Source organism: Charadrius vociferus, unplaced genomic scaffold, assembly GCF_000708025.1.
Source record: "Charadrius vociferus isolate BGI_N301 unplaced genomic scaffold, ASM70802v2 scaffold92, whole genome shotgun sequence".
Taxonomy (NCBI): Eukaryota; Metazoa; Chordata; class Aves; order Charadriiformes; family Charadriidae; genus Charadrius; species Charadrius vociferus.
In genome coordinates this window covers 1,597,883-1,616,767 of record NW_009647874.1, presented here as the reverse complement: position 1 = coordinate 1,616,767, position 18,885 = coordinate 1,597,883, and the positions used below count along the sequence as shown (strand labels likewise).

General features: G+C 37.7%; 1 protein-coding gene across 1 annotated transcript in view; it reads left to right on the top strand.

Annotated features, from left to right (window-relative positions):
• Positions 1-18,885, top strand: part of NCK2 (NCK adaptor protein 2) — a 52,983-nt gene that overhangs the window by 13,988 nt on the left and 20,110 nt on the right. Inside the window, exon 2 of the mRNA XM_009883066.1 lies at positions 6,167-6,408. Coding sequence (XP_009881368.1) covers positions 6,183-6,408 — 226 coding nt within the window. The 5' untranslated portion in view covers positions 6,167-6,182. The remainder of the gene's footprint in view (positions 1-6,166; positions 6,409-18,885) is intronic.

Here is an 18,885-nt window from a genome sequence, read left to right as displayed (position 1 = left end):
TAGAAGGGGTTTTACTGGTTTTAACAAAGGGACACGATTTTCCATAATTTGGGTCAGCTTCTTTACTCTTTTTATGCCTCCGCATTTTGAGATTTTCTTGTAGCAACCAGTAGAAATAGGATATTTTGCTTGGTTTAGGTTGGCTTTGTTTGGCCTTTGCGTGAAGGAGATGATATTTCCCTGTTTTTTCAAACATGCATAATTTAAGTGTCAAAAATCCTGTGTTCTACTGGAAATAGCTAAAGGTATGTCCAAAAGGTGTATTCTTTTTCCACAAATTTTCATTTGAATTCCCATTTCTGTTCTTCTTAGTGCCTTTTAAGTTCTAAGTTTGGTGCTTTACTGATCGCCAAGAACTGAGTGACACAATCTGAAACAGAGATGCGCTTTTTTTGAGTCCTTTCTGTATATCAAAACTATTCATCCAGGCTGATTTAAAAAAAAAAAAACAACAAACACTAAAACAACAAACTAACCACACACCCACGCACACCACAAAGAAAACAACTATAAGTGAAAATAAAGCTTCAAACCTCCTGAAACAGGCAGGCTAACCAGAGATTGCATCTTCATAAATAAGAAAGCTTCAAACTTAGTGTACTTCAGATTAAATGATCTAATACAAGTTATTTTATTAATTACAGACTACAGTAAGCACATCTGCTTACTTTGAAAGACCCCTTGATAGAGAGAGACTTTTTTTTTTTTATTTTCCACAACTGTGTTACCTTGGAGGACCAAATATTGCCTACTTCCTGTAGCTTTTGAAAGATTAACCAAGTCGACACTGGACAGCTGGCCCATCAACAACACAGGCTGCAGGGTTCAAAACCCATTTTGATTTTTCAGAGCTTGGGGGCAGGAGAAGCAGAGGTGGTTCAGCCTCCAGATCTTAGAGGAAACCGTGATATGTCATTAGTTATCTTTTCATTCTCCCAAGAGAATTAACTAAATATTGTACAGTAATTATGTCTTACGTAATACCGTAGAGCAATTATGTGTTTTATGCACATCAATGTCATGTAAAAGCCTCCATATCAATTTAGTACCCTTCTTTCAGTGTGTCTTAGGAGGACATCCAATTCCAGAACAGTCTGTTACATCAATTGTCACTTCCTATTAATAGAATTTTTGCTTGTTCCCTTGGTGAGGGATTAAATCTCAAGCATTACTGTCAGTCATTTTTCAGCCATGTTTCTTTTTTACAAAGTAAATTGTGAACAGGGAGAGCAACTGCCTCTCTTCACACTGTGTATTTAAAGATCAACCATATCTCCTGTTTGCAGTATTAGAACTAACCGTATCCCTGAGTCTTCCTCCTGAAAGCAAGAGATGCTGCTTTTCTGCCCATTGGGTCAGGGTGTTAAACTAGTGGGAGCGGCAACTTATGTCAGCCTACAGGAGAAGATTCTAGTTCAGGTGGCATGTTGGAATGGATCCTTTCTTATTTATCATTGTGGGGGAAACACATATGGGGGGAAAGAAATAATCCGCCTTTCTTATTTATCATTGTGGGGGAAATAATCCAGGCCTGGTAAAAGAAAATGAGATCTGTGTAACAATTATATATAGTTTGATATTTAAAATAACATTACATTTCACATGAGATATTGCTAGCATGTTTACAAGGTTGTGGGAGGAAATTCTCTTAAGTTTTTCTACATTTAAGTTTCCATAATCTTTAATATTGTTTGCATTGTTCAGTTTTAAGCATTGATTCATAATGGCATAGCTGGTTGGTTGCGGGTTTTTTTTCTACCATTGCTAATTGTTGAATCATTGATAGTTTATTGGACATAATCTTTTCCTTTCTGGACTTTCTTCTGATAAAGTTTATATAGGAGCTACAGTACTAGATATTCCACTGATGTCTGCGTTTGTTCTGCCTTAGGGTTAGCTAATGTTCCTCACCTGTCTGAGCAGGCTTTCAGTAGAGTCTTCTTACAACTGACTTTACCTTGGCTGGGTTTTTGTTCACTGCCTTCCTAGCCTGGCAGGTTTTTCAGTTTTTCCCTCCCAAGCACGTTTTCTGCGTTGGAACGTTTTACGTGTGCTTCTGCAGTAGGGCCGCTGCCACTGAAGACAGGACTCCTCTCCTAACAAAACCTAAATTGGATGGAAGAAACAAAGTGGCTTATGGTACCTGAGCTCAATCTAAACTAATTGGTTGTAACATTTCAGCAAATACAATATTAGTAAAATAAATTAGTTTACTTCCACTGTTAGGAAATGCTGGCTTAAAAGGGATTGGAAGTGTGCATCAGTAGCATAGTTAATATAAGAATTACTTCTTGAAGGTCTGGATAGTGGAGTTTTGTTTGTTTGCTTGTTTAGTATGGTGTCTTTGGTTTTTTTAAAAAAAAACTGCAGTTGCAAGTTGGATTGCCATTGTTTGCTTGTTTAGTATGGTGTCTTTGGGTTTGGGTTTTTTTTAAAAAAAACTGCAGTTGGAAGTTGGATTGCCATAAAAATAAAGCAAATGACTGCTTGATACAGTAAACTAAAAACCAAGGCCATACATACATTTTTTTAAAGTGAAACAATCTTGTACTGAGAAATGGCTGTGAATTTCATAAATTTACAGTTCCTTGCGTAGGAATTTCAAAGCTTTCCACTGGTGCTTTTTAAAGTGGGAGGTGTTATCCCATTGGGTATGAGGCGAAGACTCTGTATTTCAGCACTAGGACTTTTGAGCTTTTTGAGAAGGAACATTCCAGAAGGTTGTATACTCTTAGCAGTAATGGATTTTCATTTTCTTGATGTGAAGGTGTCTTGTGTTAACATTAGGATCTGTGGGGATGCTGGTGCTTTTTGTTGTGCAGTCTATAAGCAGTATAGTTAAGAAATTTTATGGTTAGAGTGCATGTCAAGCTTTTATGGGACATTCACATGTTTTGGGAGGTTGTATTACTGTTTTTTCCTTATGTTTTTCCCCAAATCTAGTTATGTCGTTTGCTTCTAATCTTTTGTTTGGCACACAGCTGTGTTGCAGAAGGATTTCAAAACTATTAATTCTGCAGCCCCCAGTCTGGGAAACAAACGTGTCCTTATTCACATACAAGGAAATCTTAGCTCTGCAAATGTCACAGGAAGAACCTCATTGTCCTTGATGGAGCCAGTCTGATGATGTAACCAGAAGAAAGTAATTTGAAGAACTTTAGTGCTAGTTCCCCACATTTAAAAAAAAACCAACCAAACAAAAAAAAACCCTAAAAACCCCCCAAAAAACCAAAAAACCCAAAACCAAACAACAAGCTCCCCCCCAAAAAAGCAGCACAACCAAACTCCTTCTCCACACACATGCATGCAGCTTTAAATGGACAAATGTTTAGCTGCAATTATATGATGCATTTTGATTTGTTATAAATCCTGTCTCCACTTGGGTAGGAATGCTTGTGCCATTAAACGTTCAGCAAAGCCTGGAGTGTTTTACTGAAATGGGTTCTGCATGAGCGTGCCACTTGAGAAACTTGACTTCCCCACACTTCTGCCAAAATTGCATCATACAAAGGGTCTGCTTGAGAAATTACATTGTTTCTCATGCAGAGCAGCAGTTTTACACATCCACAATAACTGGAATTGTAGAAATCAGGTAGCTTGGGGCTTCCTGTCCTGAGTGAATTTCGGAGGACTGTATAGTTGATGTCGTCAGCCCTGATGTGTGGTCTCTTCCTGTGCTCTGTCCTTACCCACCACCTTGAGGAAATGCTTGGTGACTCTTACAACAGGGGCCAATTAAATTATTATTATTTTTATTTTATTTTCTTCAGAGGGATAGGAAGAGTTTAATAGCTTTCCATCAGTCACTAGTCAAATATGATGCCTAATGTGGTTTTTATTATTAATATACTGTAATATTGATAGATAATTTTAACTTGCCTGTGTTGTGAAAATAACCTTTTTTTTTGAAGTGGAGCCTTTGTGGTGGCAACATCAGCTAACTGCATTGATGGTGTCCTATTTCTTCATGTTCTCCATGTCCCCAGGAATAGTAAGAATTGACCACTTCACAATTGCTGAGATAAAACAAACCGATCTAAACTGGAGAGAGAGATCATATTGACAACACTGGCCTCTGGAACATGCTTGATTGCAGTCCCCCTGTGGCTACAGCAGCTTATCGACCTGTAGGCTATTTGTCCATTTTATGTGAGTCAGAAACCAGGGCAATTTATTGGAGACTGCGGTCCAAAGCTCAGACTCTCCTCTGTCATTGTCAGATGGGATGATTATTTTAGGGGAAAAAAATTGTTGAAGGATATAATGACTGACTTCTTGTAAACTCATCAGTTCCACATGCATAAGTCACAGCCTGTTTGAACTGTAAGGGTTGTGTTTCTTCTCAATTATTCAATTGAGAACTTGTTTTTTAATTCATCTCAGCTATGCAAACTCACATTTGAATACTGTTTTATTGTTGTATGTTCCTTTGTGTTTTCTAATTGGAAAATGAGAACTTTAGCCTGTTGATTTCAGCTTCAGATTTTCAAAAATGTTGTCCTACCTTGGCCATGAGGGGTGATGTTGCTGGTGCTTTCCAGAGCTTCGCTGTCAGATAGTTTAGCAACCATAGCTCAACACTATACGATGCTCTCCTGGAAACAAAAATGATAAGAGGAGGCTATTAATTTATAATAGAGTCCACTATTGTGTCTTTTAATTGTAGGTTAACTTTAAATAAGGGAAACACTTCTTTTTCTTTGAAAGACTAGGCTGCTGGGCTGTCTAGTGTGTAGTTTTCACAGCTTGTACTGTAGCTAAAGGGAGAAAGTGAGACTGTGTGTGTGTTTACGGATTGTAGAAGGAACCCTTCCTGAATGCAAGTGATATAACTTACATGCTGAACAGAATTTCTGAATGAGGATTGGGATTTTTTTTATTATCTTTCTGCCACCTAAACCATTCGGTATCAGAGTTCGTAGGATTGTGGACTGCTAAGAACTAGGCAACAGTGTCAATTCATGTTAAAAAGATCTTTGGACGTTAATAGTTTGAAGTACTCTGGGACCTCTTTCCACTACTCTGTAATTTAAAGGAAATCTAATCTGCTGCATTGATTTTCAAATAAATTCTCACCTCCCACTCTCTCCTGTCCTCCTCCACTTCCCTCTCCCCCTACCCCCGGCAGTGATGAGAAAATTTTAGGTAACTTTTCAGAGTTTAGAGGATAAAATCAACATGTTTTGGTTGGCATTATAATATGTTTGAATGTCACTGGTACTGGCATGGGACTTCTCTCTTCCTTGCACACTATTGTGCTCCCTCATATTATTCCCCGTAATTACTGGGATGCGTAGGAAAACGTGGAGGCATGCAGCTGTCTTTATGAAGCTGACAAATAGCTTTGGAAAAGATTGTTCTTGTTACAGGTAAGTAAAAAAAGACAACTCAGTCAGTCTTAACAGAACTCTGGCTAAGTTTCGGGTAGGGAAGAAATGAAATGCAATCGAGGGAAGTGCAGTGGGTACTCTTTACCCCATTGACTCATGCCTGGCACCGGACTGCGGTGAGCTGGGATCTTCCTGGGAGCAAAGGCTTCTCCTAAAATGCTTCCTGCACAAAACATTGTAAACACGGGCTTACTAAAGAGAGTACCCTCTTCTTGATGGCGGATTTCATTGCTGAGTTACATTACTTCTTGAGGTATTTTTAACTTCCTACTGAAAAAAAGATGGATAACTTTGTTTAAATGCAAAAACCATAGAAATCATATGTTAGGATGAGGAACTAGGGCAGAAGGAAATATAGTTTTGGAATGCTGCTATTTTTTTGCTTTTTTTTCTCAGATCAGAACTTTGAGTGCTATGTATGGGATAATTTTATAATGCTATATGCAAAAACTGAATGGGTTTTATAAATTAGCCTTTGTTAATGTATAGCTGAATAATATTTTATGTGCATTTAGAGGAAGTGAACGTAATACATTGTGACTAAAATTTACTCTCAAGGTGTTGTCATGTTTTAGTGGCAGAAAAAGAAAGAAAGGTCAATATGACTTCCTTTATTTTTAAAAGAGCAGTTCTAATCCATGAGGTTTTTCTCTGTATGGCTTTCTCATTTTTCTCTGACCCTTTTCTTGCTTATTTCAGAAGAACTCGAAGAAAAAATTGAGTAAGAATTACACGATACAATTTACCAGTGAGTATATTTTAATATTTTCTTGCAGAAGGACTCCATGAAAGATGACAGAAGAAGTTATTGTTATTGCAAAGTGGGATTACACTGCACAGCAGGACCAAGAACTTGACATCAAGAAAAATGAGCGTCTTTGGCTATTAGATGATTCCAAGACATGGTGGAGGGTAAGAAACGCGGCCAACAAAACGGGATATGTGCCATCAAATTATGTGGAGCGAAAAAACAGCTTGAAGAAAGGTTCTCTGGTTAAAAATCTAAAAGACACATTGGGTAAGTCCTTTTGTATTTTGGAAGAAGTTTAGTAGACTTGATGGGTTTCATATTGGGAATGCAATGTGCATATAAATATTTTTTTAACATGTTTGTTTGGATTTTCTTAATCCTTAGTCTGAAGTGACATGGTGGATGATGGAGGGAGGGGGAGAGAGAGCAGGGGTGGGGGGAGAGTCATGTGGATAAATCTGTAACAGGTTTTCTCACATCACATCCAGGAGAATAAGATGTTATTTTTGTTCCAGTTTGTCAGAGGTTGTATATTTTCAGCAGCTGAAGAACAGTGCTTTCACTGAAATATCAATTGCTGATTCCTCTCCTCCCATGCTAAGTCCTTGCACTCAGAAATAGAACAATGTAAACTGGATTGTTCAGCGTAGCTATCACAGCAAAGCTAAATCACTTTATGAATGGGATTATATGATGCGGCTGTGTGCAATGTCAGGGGTTAAGGTTCTGTGGTCCAACATGTTCCTTCTTCTTCCAAGTGCTTAATACGTACTCTTTTCTATACTTGCACATAAATTCTTCACAGCTGTGTATCATGCATATAAAATAATATGCCTTTGAAAATTGAGTGTATTTTGAAGAAATATATTTGGAAGTCATGTGACATGATTTTTTTTCTTTATTTTTGCAATGATTTTTAATGACTGTTTAAATTACTGAAAAATAAAGGGCTTTGCATATGGCTAGAAAAGGCTAAACATAGCAATAAGTGATCATTTTACACATAGAGGCAAAAAAACCCCTAATAGTGGTATTTTGGGATGTAATGAATAAAACAGAAACAGATGTGCACCTGGAGGTGTTTTGAGGTTATTTTTTGCTTGTGTTTTGGGTTTTGCCTGTATTTTGTGAGGCCTTACATAGGGAAAACTTACTGTGTTGCAGTTCGCTGTAGAAAACAACAGAAAAATAAGAATTTGGGATTGGACTTCGTAGAAAGCAAAAAGGTTTGCTTGAAAATAACATGACAATAGCTCGTGTAGGTTTATCACAGCTGTCCTGTGCTTGTGTTGTATCTAATAGGTTAGTTTTCTTAGTTGCTTCTTCATTACCATGTCCTCTCTTGCTGAGCTGCCATAAAGTATGTGGTAATTGAGGACTACAAGACAGGTGGCAGGCAAATAAGCTTATCACAAAGTTTGCCGTGGCAATATTTAAAACCGTAGGTGTTTCTACAGATATTCTTAAATATACTCATTACAGTGCCAGCAAATGTGATTATGCCTTTCAAAGATTTGTTTAAAGAATAAGCTCCAACATCAATTAACTAGTTAAAATCAACATGCCAGTTGTGACTTTAAGCTCCTGGATTTATGTTGTTTAAAAAATATATAGTCTAAAAGCTACTTTATGAAAGGATTGTGTTTCTGTTGTGATAGTATATCAAGTGTTTGTGTAAAATGTGGACAGTATTTGCTTGATGTAAATAAACACATTTTTATTTATATCCAACAGAAATGTGTTTAAGTGAAGGAACAGGGATGTGTTCTAGCATATATGTGTGTTTACCTCCTTGATCTTAACAAAGCTGTGTGCTGCAAGGTGCTTCACTTCACTATGGTAGCTACTGATGAAACTGTGTGAGAACAAAGTTTGGTGGTTTCATGGCTGAGCCTTTGCAAGTGTCGCATCTTCCAAACCTCAGCCCTTTGCACGCACTTACACAGGTTTTCAAGTTCTGAAGGACTGTGATTACAACCTACTGATTCCCCTGTACTTTTTCTAACAGTTTGCTCTGTCTGTTGTTTATTCAGCTGAGGCAAAAAATACCATGTGGTGGAGCCTTGCTTTTTCTTTTGCAGTGACCGCATGTACCTGCTAAGCATACTGAGTGCAAAGCACCTCTCATGCTCTTTTGTGCTCATACATCCTGTGACAGTAAGAAACTGCCTAAGCCATACCTAACCCACAAATTGGCTCAGGATATTCTTAACACCCCCCAAAAAAGTTGCTGCTTAAAAGTATTCTTTTTTTTATAGTCTAAGTGAACTGCTTAGCATAATGAAACTTATGTCTGTGCTGTGCACTGTGTATCTGTACAATTTTCTTTTTACCTTTCCTGAATTGGAGTTCTCAATTAAACTATAGTCTTTAAGTCTTGCTTGTCTTGCTGTACAGTAATTTCCTATTCAGAACAAGAGGAGCATGTGTCCTTCCTTAGAGGATCCTTTGTTCTGAGCAGCCATCAAGAATGAACTACTTTTTTTTTTTAAAAAAAAAAAAAAAACACAAAGGCTTGCAAATTGCAAGGCTGATGCTTGATCTAGTGTAACAGCTTTTGAAAGTTTTGCTGTGCCCAGTGAAACAAGTTCTTAAGTTAATGTCTCATCAAACATGCCTCTCCTCAGATCACAAGAAAATTCACATTAAAATACCCGCTAAACCCAGCATAGATGGGAGTGGCGGTCGTGACTATTAGTCCTTTAACCAAAACTGTTCAAAACTGGTTCCAACTTTGATCTTGAAGTTATTACCAAAATATCAGGTACTGAACTTAAAAAAAAAAAAAAAAAAAAAATAAAAGGGAAAAAAATAAAAGTAGTCATTTAATAATCAGTTAATAGTTAATCATAAGTCTTGTGAAATCTCAGGAGAGAAACAGCAGGCTCGTAGCTGCTTCTAGTGGCAAGGCTAGCAGGCTTTAAAGAGAGGGACCTGACATAGCTGGACCCACTTGTGGCACTCCAGCAAACGGTTGCTGCCATGGAGATGCGCTTTTCCCTATCTTTCCCTTAATCAATTACGTTTCCTTGTGTTGAAACATATTTCATCTGAAAGCATTGTTATTGCACAAATGATGTAGGGTGTTGTCTCTGTGATAGCCCATAGCTATCTCCTACTCTTAGGCTTATCCACAGTAATTACTGGTAGTTGATTTATACTTCCTTCTACATATTCAATAAATATGAAAAGTGCCAGCCATAGTTCAAGTTGTGGCAGACCCCATAAGAGCTATTAATATTTAATTAATAGTCTCCATAGTTGGCTGTTGAAGGTGCATCATCTAAGTAGTTCTTGATCCATGTAGTCTGTATTCTAATGAAAGTTTATGGCACCAGTTAATACATCAGTGTCTCGTACATAAAAAGCCAAATATGCCATGAAAGTTTACTACCTTTACAAAGTTGCCTGCATCAGGAAAACTTAATCTCATCAGAGAATGCAGTCATGCCTGTTTGATGCTGAAAACTAATTTTCCTGGAACTCTGTTGACCATCATTAATTGAATCTCAGCCCTTGAATACTTTATTAGTAGAATCCCATTAGCTTTACCATAGTTTGGCTTGCGGTTGGTGGAAGGTTAATGGGCGTGTGGGTACCTAAAACACACATCTTGATGGTTTAAAACATCAGCCTGTTTTCAGCAATTTCTTAAAGTTTCTGGAATTTCCATTGTATTTCAGCATTTTTTGAAAAGAACAGAAGCAAATAAAATGTGTTCAGACCCAGCTCTTTTGAATGTGTCGGGTGCATGTTAAAATGCTGATTAACACTTAATTAGTATATATACATTAAATCAGGTACTTGTGGACTGATAAACCGCTCACCTCAAATCTCAAATGACCCTTAGTAATTTCTGAAGAGGTACTTTTGGATCATCTTACATCTTTTTACAAAACAGTAGCCTTTCCTGCACCGTTCACTTTCTTTCCCCTTCTAAGGACTTACTCTGTTATACAATATCTTCTTTTAGTCCTGTCATCGGGGAATTTTTCCAAAACCTTCAACTTTCCTTAAGTGACTTGGAGACATTTCGAGACTTGTAATTTTTCTATTGATGGCTGACTGTTTTTGTCATCTTTCTGTTTGATATACATTACTTCTGTGCTCTTAAATCTCTTTCTTGAGTGAACTCTAATGGATACTTAACTATAACAGCCCAGTCTTAATTATGGAAATGTAGCGTATAGGCCACCTATTAAGTATTTTAAATGCTTCATCTTCTTATTCCCTTTTTTGTCTTCACTGAGTGATACTGCAACCAAAAAGTTAATGGCAATTTAGCCATTTCAAATTACTCTCTTCCTGTTTGCTCATATTGAATGAAATCTGGTAATTATTACTATTCTTAAGGCAAAAGCCAGCTTCCAGGCCTGTGATTAAAATTTCATCTTCATTCATTATAATGAAGTTTAAAATAGTTTCTTGTACAGTGTTTCTTTTGTGGGGAGGGTATTTTTTATACATTTTGATTAAGTCTTGCTAAGCAAGAGACCTCCAGCATGCATCTTCCAAACTGTAATTTTCTGTAATATAATTCTTCCCATGCACTGGGGTTGGGAAGGAATTCCCATACCCATTTGGATGGAGCGGGTGTTTGCCAGCACCACCCCCAGAGCTGCCTCTGACCGCAGCTCCACGGGTTTCCCCTTCTGCAGCAAAGATGATCTCTGCGCTTGCAGGCTCATCTCTGTCACGCTGAACAGCAACCTTATCTGAAGGAAACAAAAATAATTCAGAAGTCAGTTGTTTGTGTAAGCAAAATAAAACTTCTGCATTTTTTCCATCCCTTTGCAAGTCATTTTCCTGGCAACAGCACAGCTCCCCAGGCTGCAGCGTGCCATGGGTGACTGATGCATGCGATCCAGCAGCAGGGTGCCATTTTCATGGGAATCCACAGTTTTCTGAATGTTACTGCTTTTGCTTCACAACCAGCACTGCGTAATAGGGATTTCTTAAAGGTGTCTGGTCTTGCTCCCTTTAGTGAGCAACCACGTAAGAAACCTTGAAGACATTTCCACTCAGTTCTTGGTATGGGTTTTTGAACAGATGCCCAGCAAAAGAAAGAAGGTTTATTAAAAGGTACTGAAAGAGAGATTGGACGTGAAGAGTACAGGAGATGTGTTTGCAAAATGCGTAGAAACACTAGAGATGAGTGTTGGCAATGATGGCAAATAACAGTAATCTTGATAACATTTCACAGAGATGTTTAAGTTGCATGAGAGACTTCAAATGGCTTCTTTATTAAGCTCCTGTAAGTCAGCAAAACATTTCAGTAACTCTTTAGTTTTAATTCACTCAGTGTGCCAGATTTTCATGTGGAAAGTAAGAATTGCTGAGTGAGATGTAAAGTACAGAAACCAGTCCTTATTTGCATCGCTGTTCCTAGTACGTTATTTCAGAAGTGTTGTGAACATTCAGGAGTATTTCTTGTGTTTGTCAGCCTCTGCGGTGTCTACCTGGGTCAATCTGTAGATCTGTGCAGCAGTTCCTGAGTGCTATGTATACTGTTGCTTCCAGGAATCAACAGTTTTACACCTCCCCCCTTCTCCCTTGGTTATTTTTATTTATTTAGATTAAAATGTTTTTTTCACCTTTATAACTTCATGTTTTCCCATTTGAGACATACTTAATACCACCTTCACCATGCCTTTCTGGAAATTGCCGGGGAAGTTAGCTCTTTTTTCTTTAGGCAATCACTGCTTAATAACAAGCAGAAATGGGCAATAAATTGTTTCTTAATGCAATCTTTTCTTTAACATTGGAAAACACTGTTAGTTAAGAGGTTTAGTGCATTTCCTTTTTAGACACAAATATTTCAACTCAAATTTAAACTATGACTATCATATTTTTGCATAATGTGGTCGTGAAATCTTGTTCTCTAAATAAGTCATCAACCTTTAATACTCTGGTGTGTGGGTTAGTGGTCTTTTTTTCTTATTACTTTGTTTTTGGTTTTGAGAATTTTTTTTTTCCTTTTTAAAATATCTTAGTGGCCCAATTTCAGTAGTTCTAATGTGGTATGTCTAGTAGGTTTAAGACCTGTCTGTTAAAGGAAGTACTTCTTTGTACAAGGTGGTATTATGACATTCATGAAATCGTTTCTAAATCTTGTTCTTGAGTACTGAAATTTGGTTACTACTGAAGTCTTCACTGGTGAAAGTTACTTATGTGACTAATTATTGTGGTTTTTAACTGAACTTTTCCCAGTTCTTCAGCGCTAGTTTTTAAAGTGTAATCATGAGAAGCATACACAGTATTTCTGGCACAGTTGTAGCTATAAATTGAATCTTCTGTACTCTTTGCTTGATGAATTTGTGTTTGTTCGTCAGCAAATTGCCTTAGCCGTATTAGCTGCAAGATCACGGAAAACACATTAAATTGGTAGCATGACCAAGTACTATTTTGAAAATATTTCTTTTAGTTCTTAATTACTTGTTTTCAATTTTAGTATTTTCTGGACACCATGTGGGTCTAAAATTTACTACAGTGAAAGAATGGTGGAAATAAGAATAAATATGGTATCATTGTATAAGTACATTGCTGTATAGCACAGCCTCTTAAGCCTTGTAGAGCTCATGTTAATAAAAACAGAGCTGCCTTATAAGACAAACAAGTTATTTTGGTCTCTTTAGAACTTCAAGTTCCCAATGTTGTGGGACTTCCTTGTCACAGAGCTGCAAGACATGCTAGTCTTTCCACTCAAGAGCAGGCACTTAATAAATTTGATTTAAAAAAATAAATAACCAACCAACCTTCAGAACTTTCTACAGTATGTAGCTACTTGTCAAATTATTTATCATACATAAAGATTTATAAGAAGGAATGATATGAATTCTTTCATTTAGCCTAACATCTCTAGTTGAAATTAGCAGAAAAATCCCCTTGTAGGGATTCAACACAAATACTTGTATTTTTCCTGTTTCACTTTGTGTTGCTTTGAAGCTTTCTAGCTTGTCAGAAAATGTGGGCATAGACAGTAGTGGCACGTCTGTTGTGTCCCTTGGAGGACTGGATGATGGTATTGGCATTTTTAAGGAGTCAATATACAGGAATTTAACTTCATCTTACAGAGAGGAAGTAATCAAAGTTTTTATATACAGCAGAGAAATTCTTGCTCAGTTTCCTACAATCTGTGTTAAAACAGTTTATTCTGTGGTTGAATTTGTTCAGCAAAAATACTTTCGCTGCTGAGCTTTTTAGTTGCATTGCTCAAAGGAAGTATGTTTGTTTGTGGGGCAGCGTGGCAACAGTGGTGACTCTTCAGCAGTGATGAAATTAAGGAACATGGTTTTGTGGTAGTGAGAGAGACTGATGGGAACTCTGTTTAGGTGTGGTGTCCTTGGTGGTTTGAAGAAGGAAAAAAAAAAAAAAAAGCTGGAACAATTGTGTTTCTTTCATCATGACAGTAATAATAGGTCAGTCTGGTTGCATGGATTACTGTCATTAGATGCTGAGAAAGGAGAAATGGGAAATGCGCACAGTGGTTTCAAAACAAGAGATTTCTTCCGTTCCCATCTAGAGCGTGTGGAGTTAGGACCTGGCGGTGCCGATACCACTGGAGTGGTAGCAGGTGATTTGTATAATGAGGAATTCAAATGCTTTGCTACTTTCTGGAAACACATCTGCCTCACAGTCATCATCAAAACCTAGACGTATCTTAAGCGGATATTTTCAGTTCATTGATGATCTTTGAAGATCTAGAGACATATTCAATAGCAGTAGCTCTGCACATGGAAAATGATACAAGAAGATAATGCTGACATGGTAGAGTCTGCTGTCTCACTATCAATTTGATATATACATAATGGCAGAAGATTATGTTCAGTTTGAATTACTGTTACTATTACGCATGTTAAAATAGCTACCTACCCTGAATGCAAAACAAACTTAAAAATTAATGGTTACGGACTTACTGTATGCCTGTAAAAATTTAAATAACTTTATGCATATCAGCTATGTCCAATGAAAGTAACATTAAAGGAATTGAAGTCTCTCCTTTGTGGAACTAAGATCAGACTTTCTAAAAAATACTGTTATAATTTCTAAAGGAACATGTGCTTCAGAAGGAAAGGAAATCTAAAATTGCAGAGTAGGCTAATGCAAAAAAAAACCCCAAACAAACAAAAAAACCACCAACCCAAACCAAAAAAAAAACCAAACTCCAAAACAAAACACAAACTTCATGCTCTTTTGTTACTTGCAGCAAAAAGACTTGAAAGCAAAGAAAATTGGTAGATAATCCTGGAGAACTCATGGTACAGAGTAATGCTTCTTCTACTACTTGATAAAAGACTTTCTCTGCCAGATGTACACATCAGGCCTTTTATCTGATCTGATAAAGCCAAAAGCAACAGTGAAAGCAGAACCTGCAGCTTGTCGCAGTGGCCCCGAGCTCCAGTGCTAGCTGGTGATGGGAGCAGAAGTTTGCTCTCTTTTCAGTTTACAATTGCATGTATTACATTCTGCTGAAAGTCTGTCTTACCTGAATTATTTATTGGGGTGGATTATTTAAAGGATTTGCTGCTTCAAGTGTTTGAAACAAACATATAACGGAAACCATGATGCGTTCTGCCTTTCAGCAGATTTTTCTAATATGGTGGTTGCAGTAAAATGTTGTAAGGCTGAAGGCATAAAGAAATCTTGGTGGTTTTAGTCCACATTAAGTGAATAAATTTGTTCTTTGTATTGTATTAGAAGTTTTGTGTAATAGGTACTTCTCCCACCCTCACCATGCAGTGCGTATGCATGCTTGCAGGTACAATTTGACATTTACAGATTGCAGAACGAGTCTTTATTTTAGTCATAATTATGTTTTGAAAAGATAAAAGGATCGCTGTAACTGAATGTGGCTGCATGTTCTGGTCTCTTTGGTGGTATTACTTCCCTCAGCTGTCACCTTTGAGGACCCTTGGTTTTGCCCCTCTCCGAGCCAGTTATGTTTCATCATGTGAAACAGTTATGTTTCATCATGTGTTGGCCTTAGAGCAAGCCCAAAAATTAGCTCCCAAGGTAATTTCATTGTTCCCTATTAAAGAGAGTCACCCCATTGCCAGTAGCTCTTTCTACACCTTGTTCCAGCTGAGGAGGCAGAGCCTTTTGCTCTCTTAGCGTTAAAAGTTTGTGTCTGAACTCTCAAGTCTTTTGATGTTTCATTTTTTCCATAGAATAAAATCCTTTAAGCAATCAGCTAATTATGTCTCTTCTTCTGAGGCACTGAAAATAGAGTATGTTTCTTTCCAAGTAGTGTCTTGTACTGGATTCCTTGCGTTGGGATTTCTTCCCTTCTGTCCTTTTCCTCAGGTTCTTGGGAGGACCAAAGTCTGCTGAAGCAGCAGAACTGGGGTCACAGTGTGGGTCACCACATTGCACCCTGCTACGTAGGTTGGACCCTTCCCATAAGCACGTGCTTATGGGGGGATGCAGTAACCACAGTTCTTCAGAAAATGTGGTCTCTGTGTGCTCTGCATACTGTCCTCTCCTTTAGCTTCGCATCCTAGCGTGTGAAGGTGGTAGCAGAGAAGAAACAGTTGACAGGAGCTGATTTTGAGGTCTTGCATGTACCTTGTTTGGTGTGTATAACTGGGTCACCCTTCTAAAGACCAAACTAAGACAGCTGGCAAAAATCACTAGCCTGTCTATGTTCTTTTGGGGACACCATTTTCTGAAGAATTCCAGTGACTCAAAGGACAAGCAATTTTTCTATATTGAAGTGACAGCAGTTGCTCTTTCTACTGCCTGAGCATCATCGGGGAGTTCTTCTCACTTAGATATGGGTATTTCCTCCAATATGCCTTCCTAAGTAATTATTTCAGTATTATTTGGTCTCTCTTCTTTTGAGGCCTTGGGCTGCCTTAACGTTTAGTCTTCCAGGGTCTTTCAGAGTATTAATTTGTTTCTTTTCCTCTTCGTGGTCCCACTCAGGTTCCATTGCTTTCTGTGTCTCAGGTTTTTTGAAGACCTGAACAATAAGTGGCCATTCTGTGACATGTTTTCATATAATTCAAACAAAATTTCTAAATAAGCATTCATGACCAAAAAAATGGGCTTTGTCTTAGAATGTACAAGAGAAGATTTCCTTCCTTTTTCTGAGTCTCAAAATGTTTTGTGGAGTGCGTCCGTAACGCAGGAACTGAGATGCGTGCAACGTATGCAGAAACCCAGCATAAACCTGCTATGGGAGAGAAAATGCCCACCTCTGTTGTTTTTAAGGAGGAGGGTTCCAGTGGCAGAGATGGCTTTCTTTGAGAGTCACTTCAGCAGTGAACATGATTGTTTACTGACGAGTAGTTTTTGTCATCTCAGCAAATAGATTCAGACAGACACTGCTTTTAATGTGAATGGGTGGTCAGGTTGGCCAGGTGGGCATTCAGGGGTGCCATTTCTACTGGGTGACTATTCGTAGCTATATTTTGCACCAGAAAATTGATTTAGGACTTTGGCTGTAGACTGTCTGAACTATACACAATCATTGCCATCACTCCTGTTTAGCAGTCTTTGAGATCTTGTAAATGAAAGAAAATGGGAAGCAAAAGAAAAAAGAAAGGGAAAATGTATTTTGCTGTAGTGAAAACACTGTTTTTCTTGTACATGGGTTCTACCAATTTACAAACCTGTAAGATATTTTTCAATTGTTCATTCAGGATGTAGTTCTTCAGAACAGGAGCTAAATTTATTACTATATTACTTACTAATTCGTTATCGAGTTTTAATCTGCAAAAGAAATTGTTTTAGCCTGTGTGTGAGTCGTGGGGTTTTGTGTTTTGGTTGTGAGAGTCAAACCTCAGAGGAGCTGGGCTGGTTTGTTAAGCAAGCCATTTTCCCCTGTTACTTCCCCTTCAGTGATGGCGAGGTCTGGTTTTGCGTATGTGGTTGCAAATAATCTGAGAGCCCTTCGTTAATGAAGCTATGGGCATTGCAATTCAGAGAGGAAGTTAGAAAAGAAAAGGTGGTATTTTCTTTGCCGGCCTTTCCTAAAAGGAACTTTAAATAAAATTGGCAGTATTTATGACAGGCTTCTAAGGAGTTCTGAGGTATCCAAAGAAAAAAAGTAATATATGCCTTGGATTTTCTTGTAAGATGCTATTTAATGTTTGAAAACATTAGTATAGCATTGTCGTTCTGACCTTACCACAGAATTGCTAAGGCTTTAGATCATGCTTGATGTTGGTGTGGGCCAGCTGGAATAAAACACTAACCTCAAAGAGTAGCTGGCCACGTTACATCCAGGAGGGACTATCACAAGCTTTTTTTGATGCTGAGAGATTGCCCTTCAGTCTGTATGTGCATCGTTGTCTTCTTATGCATTTCTTTGAGTTGAGGGGCTGTGTAATTACTGCTTTGTAATTTATCCGTTCAGGTTTGGGCTTGATGATCTGAACTTCAATCTGTATTTCTAACACCTATTAAGCCTTTCATTTTCATGTACAGAATTGAAAGCAAATTTGAGCAAACAAGAAGTGAAAAGACCAAGTTAGTACTATAATCACCTGTATCCAAAATGGAATGATTCCATCTCAGTTGCTTGGAAGAGTCTTTAAATTGGAGGGTTACATTCATGTTACATTTGGGGTAGTCTATTTTGTACTTGCTGTATTTTTATTTTTTTTTTTAAATAAAAAATTGAGTGGGTTCATGTTAGTTACTTGGATTTGTATCCCAAGCTGTCCTGTGTGCTTCTTTACTTCATATTAATTCAAAATAGCTAAATATAAATCATCTTTCCATCAAATACTGGAGTAAGGAAGCGTAGGCTGCGGTATACTTACTGAGGGATAGGAGCATGTATTGGGCTAGACAATTTAGTGCACCTCATACATATTAGGAATTTCTTTGTCAATATTCTGTTAGTGTTTGTGAAGGAGAGGCAAAACAGTTTAGCTTTCCTTCTCTACATCAAGGGGATGGAAAGCGCTGGGAAGTCCTACAGGGCTACCGTGCCTTCTCCTCATACCTTATACATCTGTTCTTAGAATGATAGGGCTGCATTAGGTTTAAGGTAGTCCTAGTTTTTTTCCTTATCGGGGACATCCTACAAAGTCAAGAGACCATCATTAATAGGGTTACAAAGTAGGTGGAAATATCTTTAAATGATCTCTATTTAAAAGCAAAGACAGTGTATTTAAAGCAAGATGTCTTCAGTTTAAATTTGTAGATGGAAAATGGAACCAAATTTCTTGAGAAACCCCGTTTATTTTAAATGCCTTCTATTTGAGACCGAGACTGCTGTTTGGCTGTTCTATAGAGGATTTAAAATCACAAGGCCATTTTAAATTTGCCTGGTAAGACTTCATCTACTTTGCTTTTCCACTGGGGTAAGAACATACATGAGGTGGTTGACTTCGGATCTTATGTTTGACGCCTTTGGAAAACTCTGTTGACATACGTCCCTGTAGTACATCTTTCATTTTAACCTCTTGCTCTAAAATACTCTGGTTACTGGAAACCCGTTATCTGATACAGGAATTTGAATGTACCTTTCCCGATAATGGACAGGCATGTTTAACAGTCTAAATTACAAGAATTAATGAAAGAGTTGTTTTTAATATGGTTGTTGAGTTGATTTCTTTATGGAGGCCTCAATAGCAAATACTGTTTGATGTATGGGAAACTTTGACGCTACTTTTTCCAGTATTTGAAAAACAGTGATAAAGCAGCCTGGTTGTTGAAATGTCAGAATTTCACATTGACATTTAAAGAAGAGTTTCCATTTTCTGATTTGTTCTAGTGTGGCTTTTTTTGATA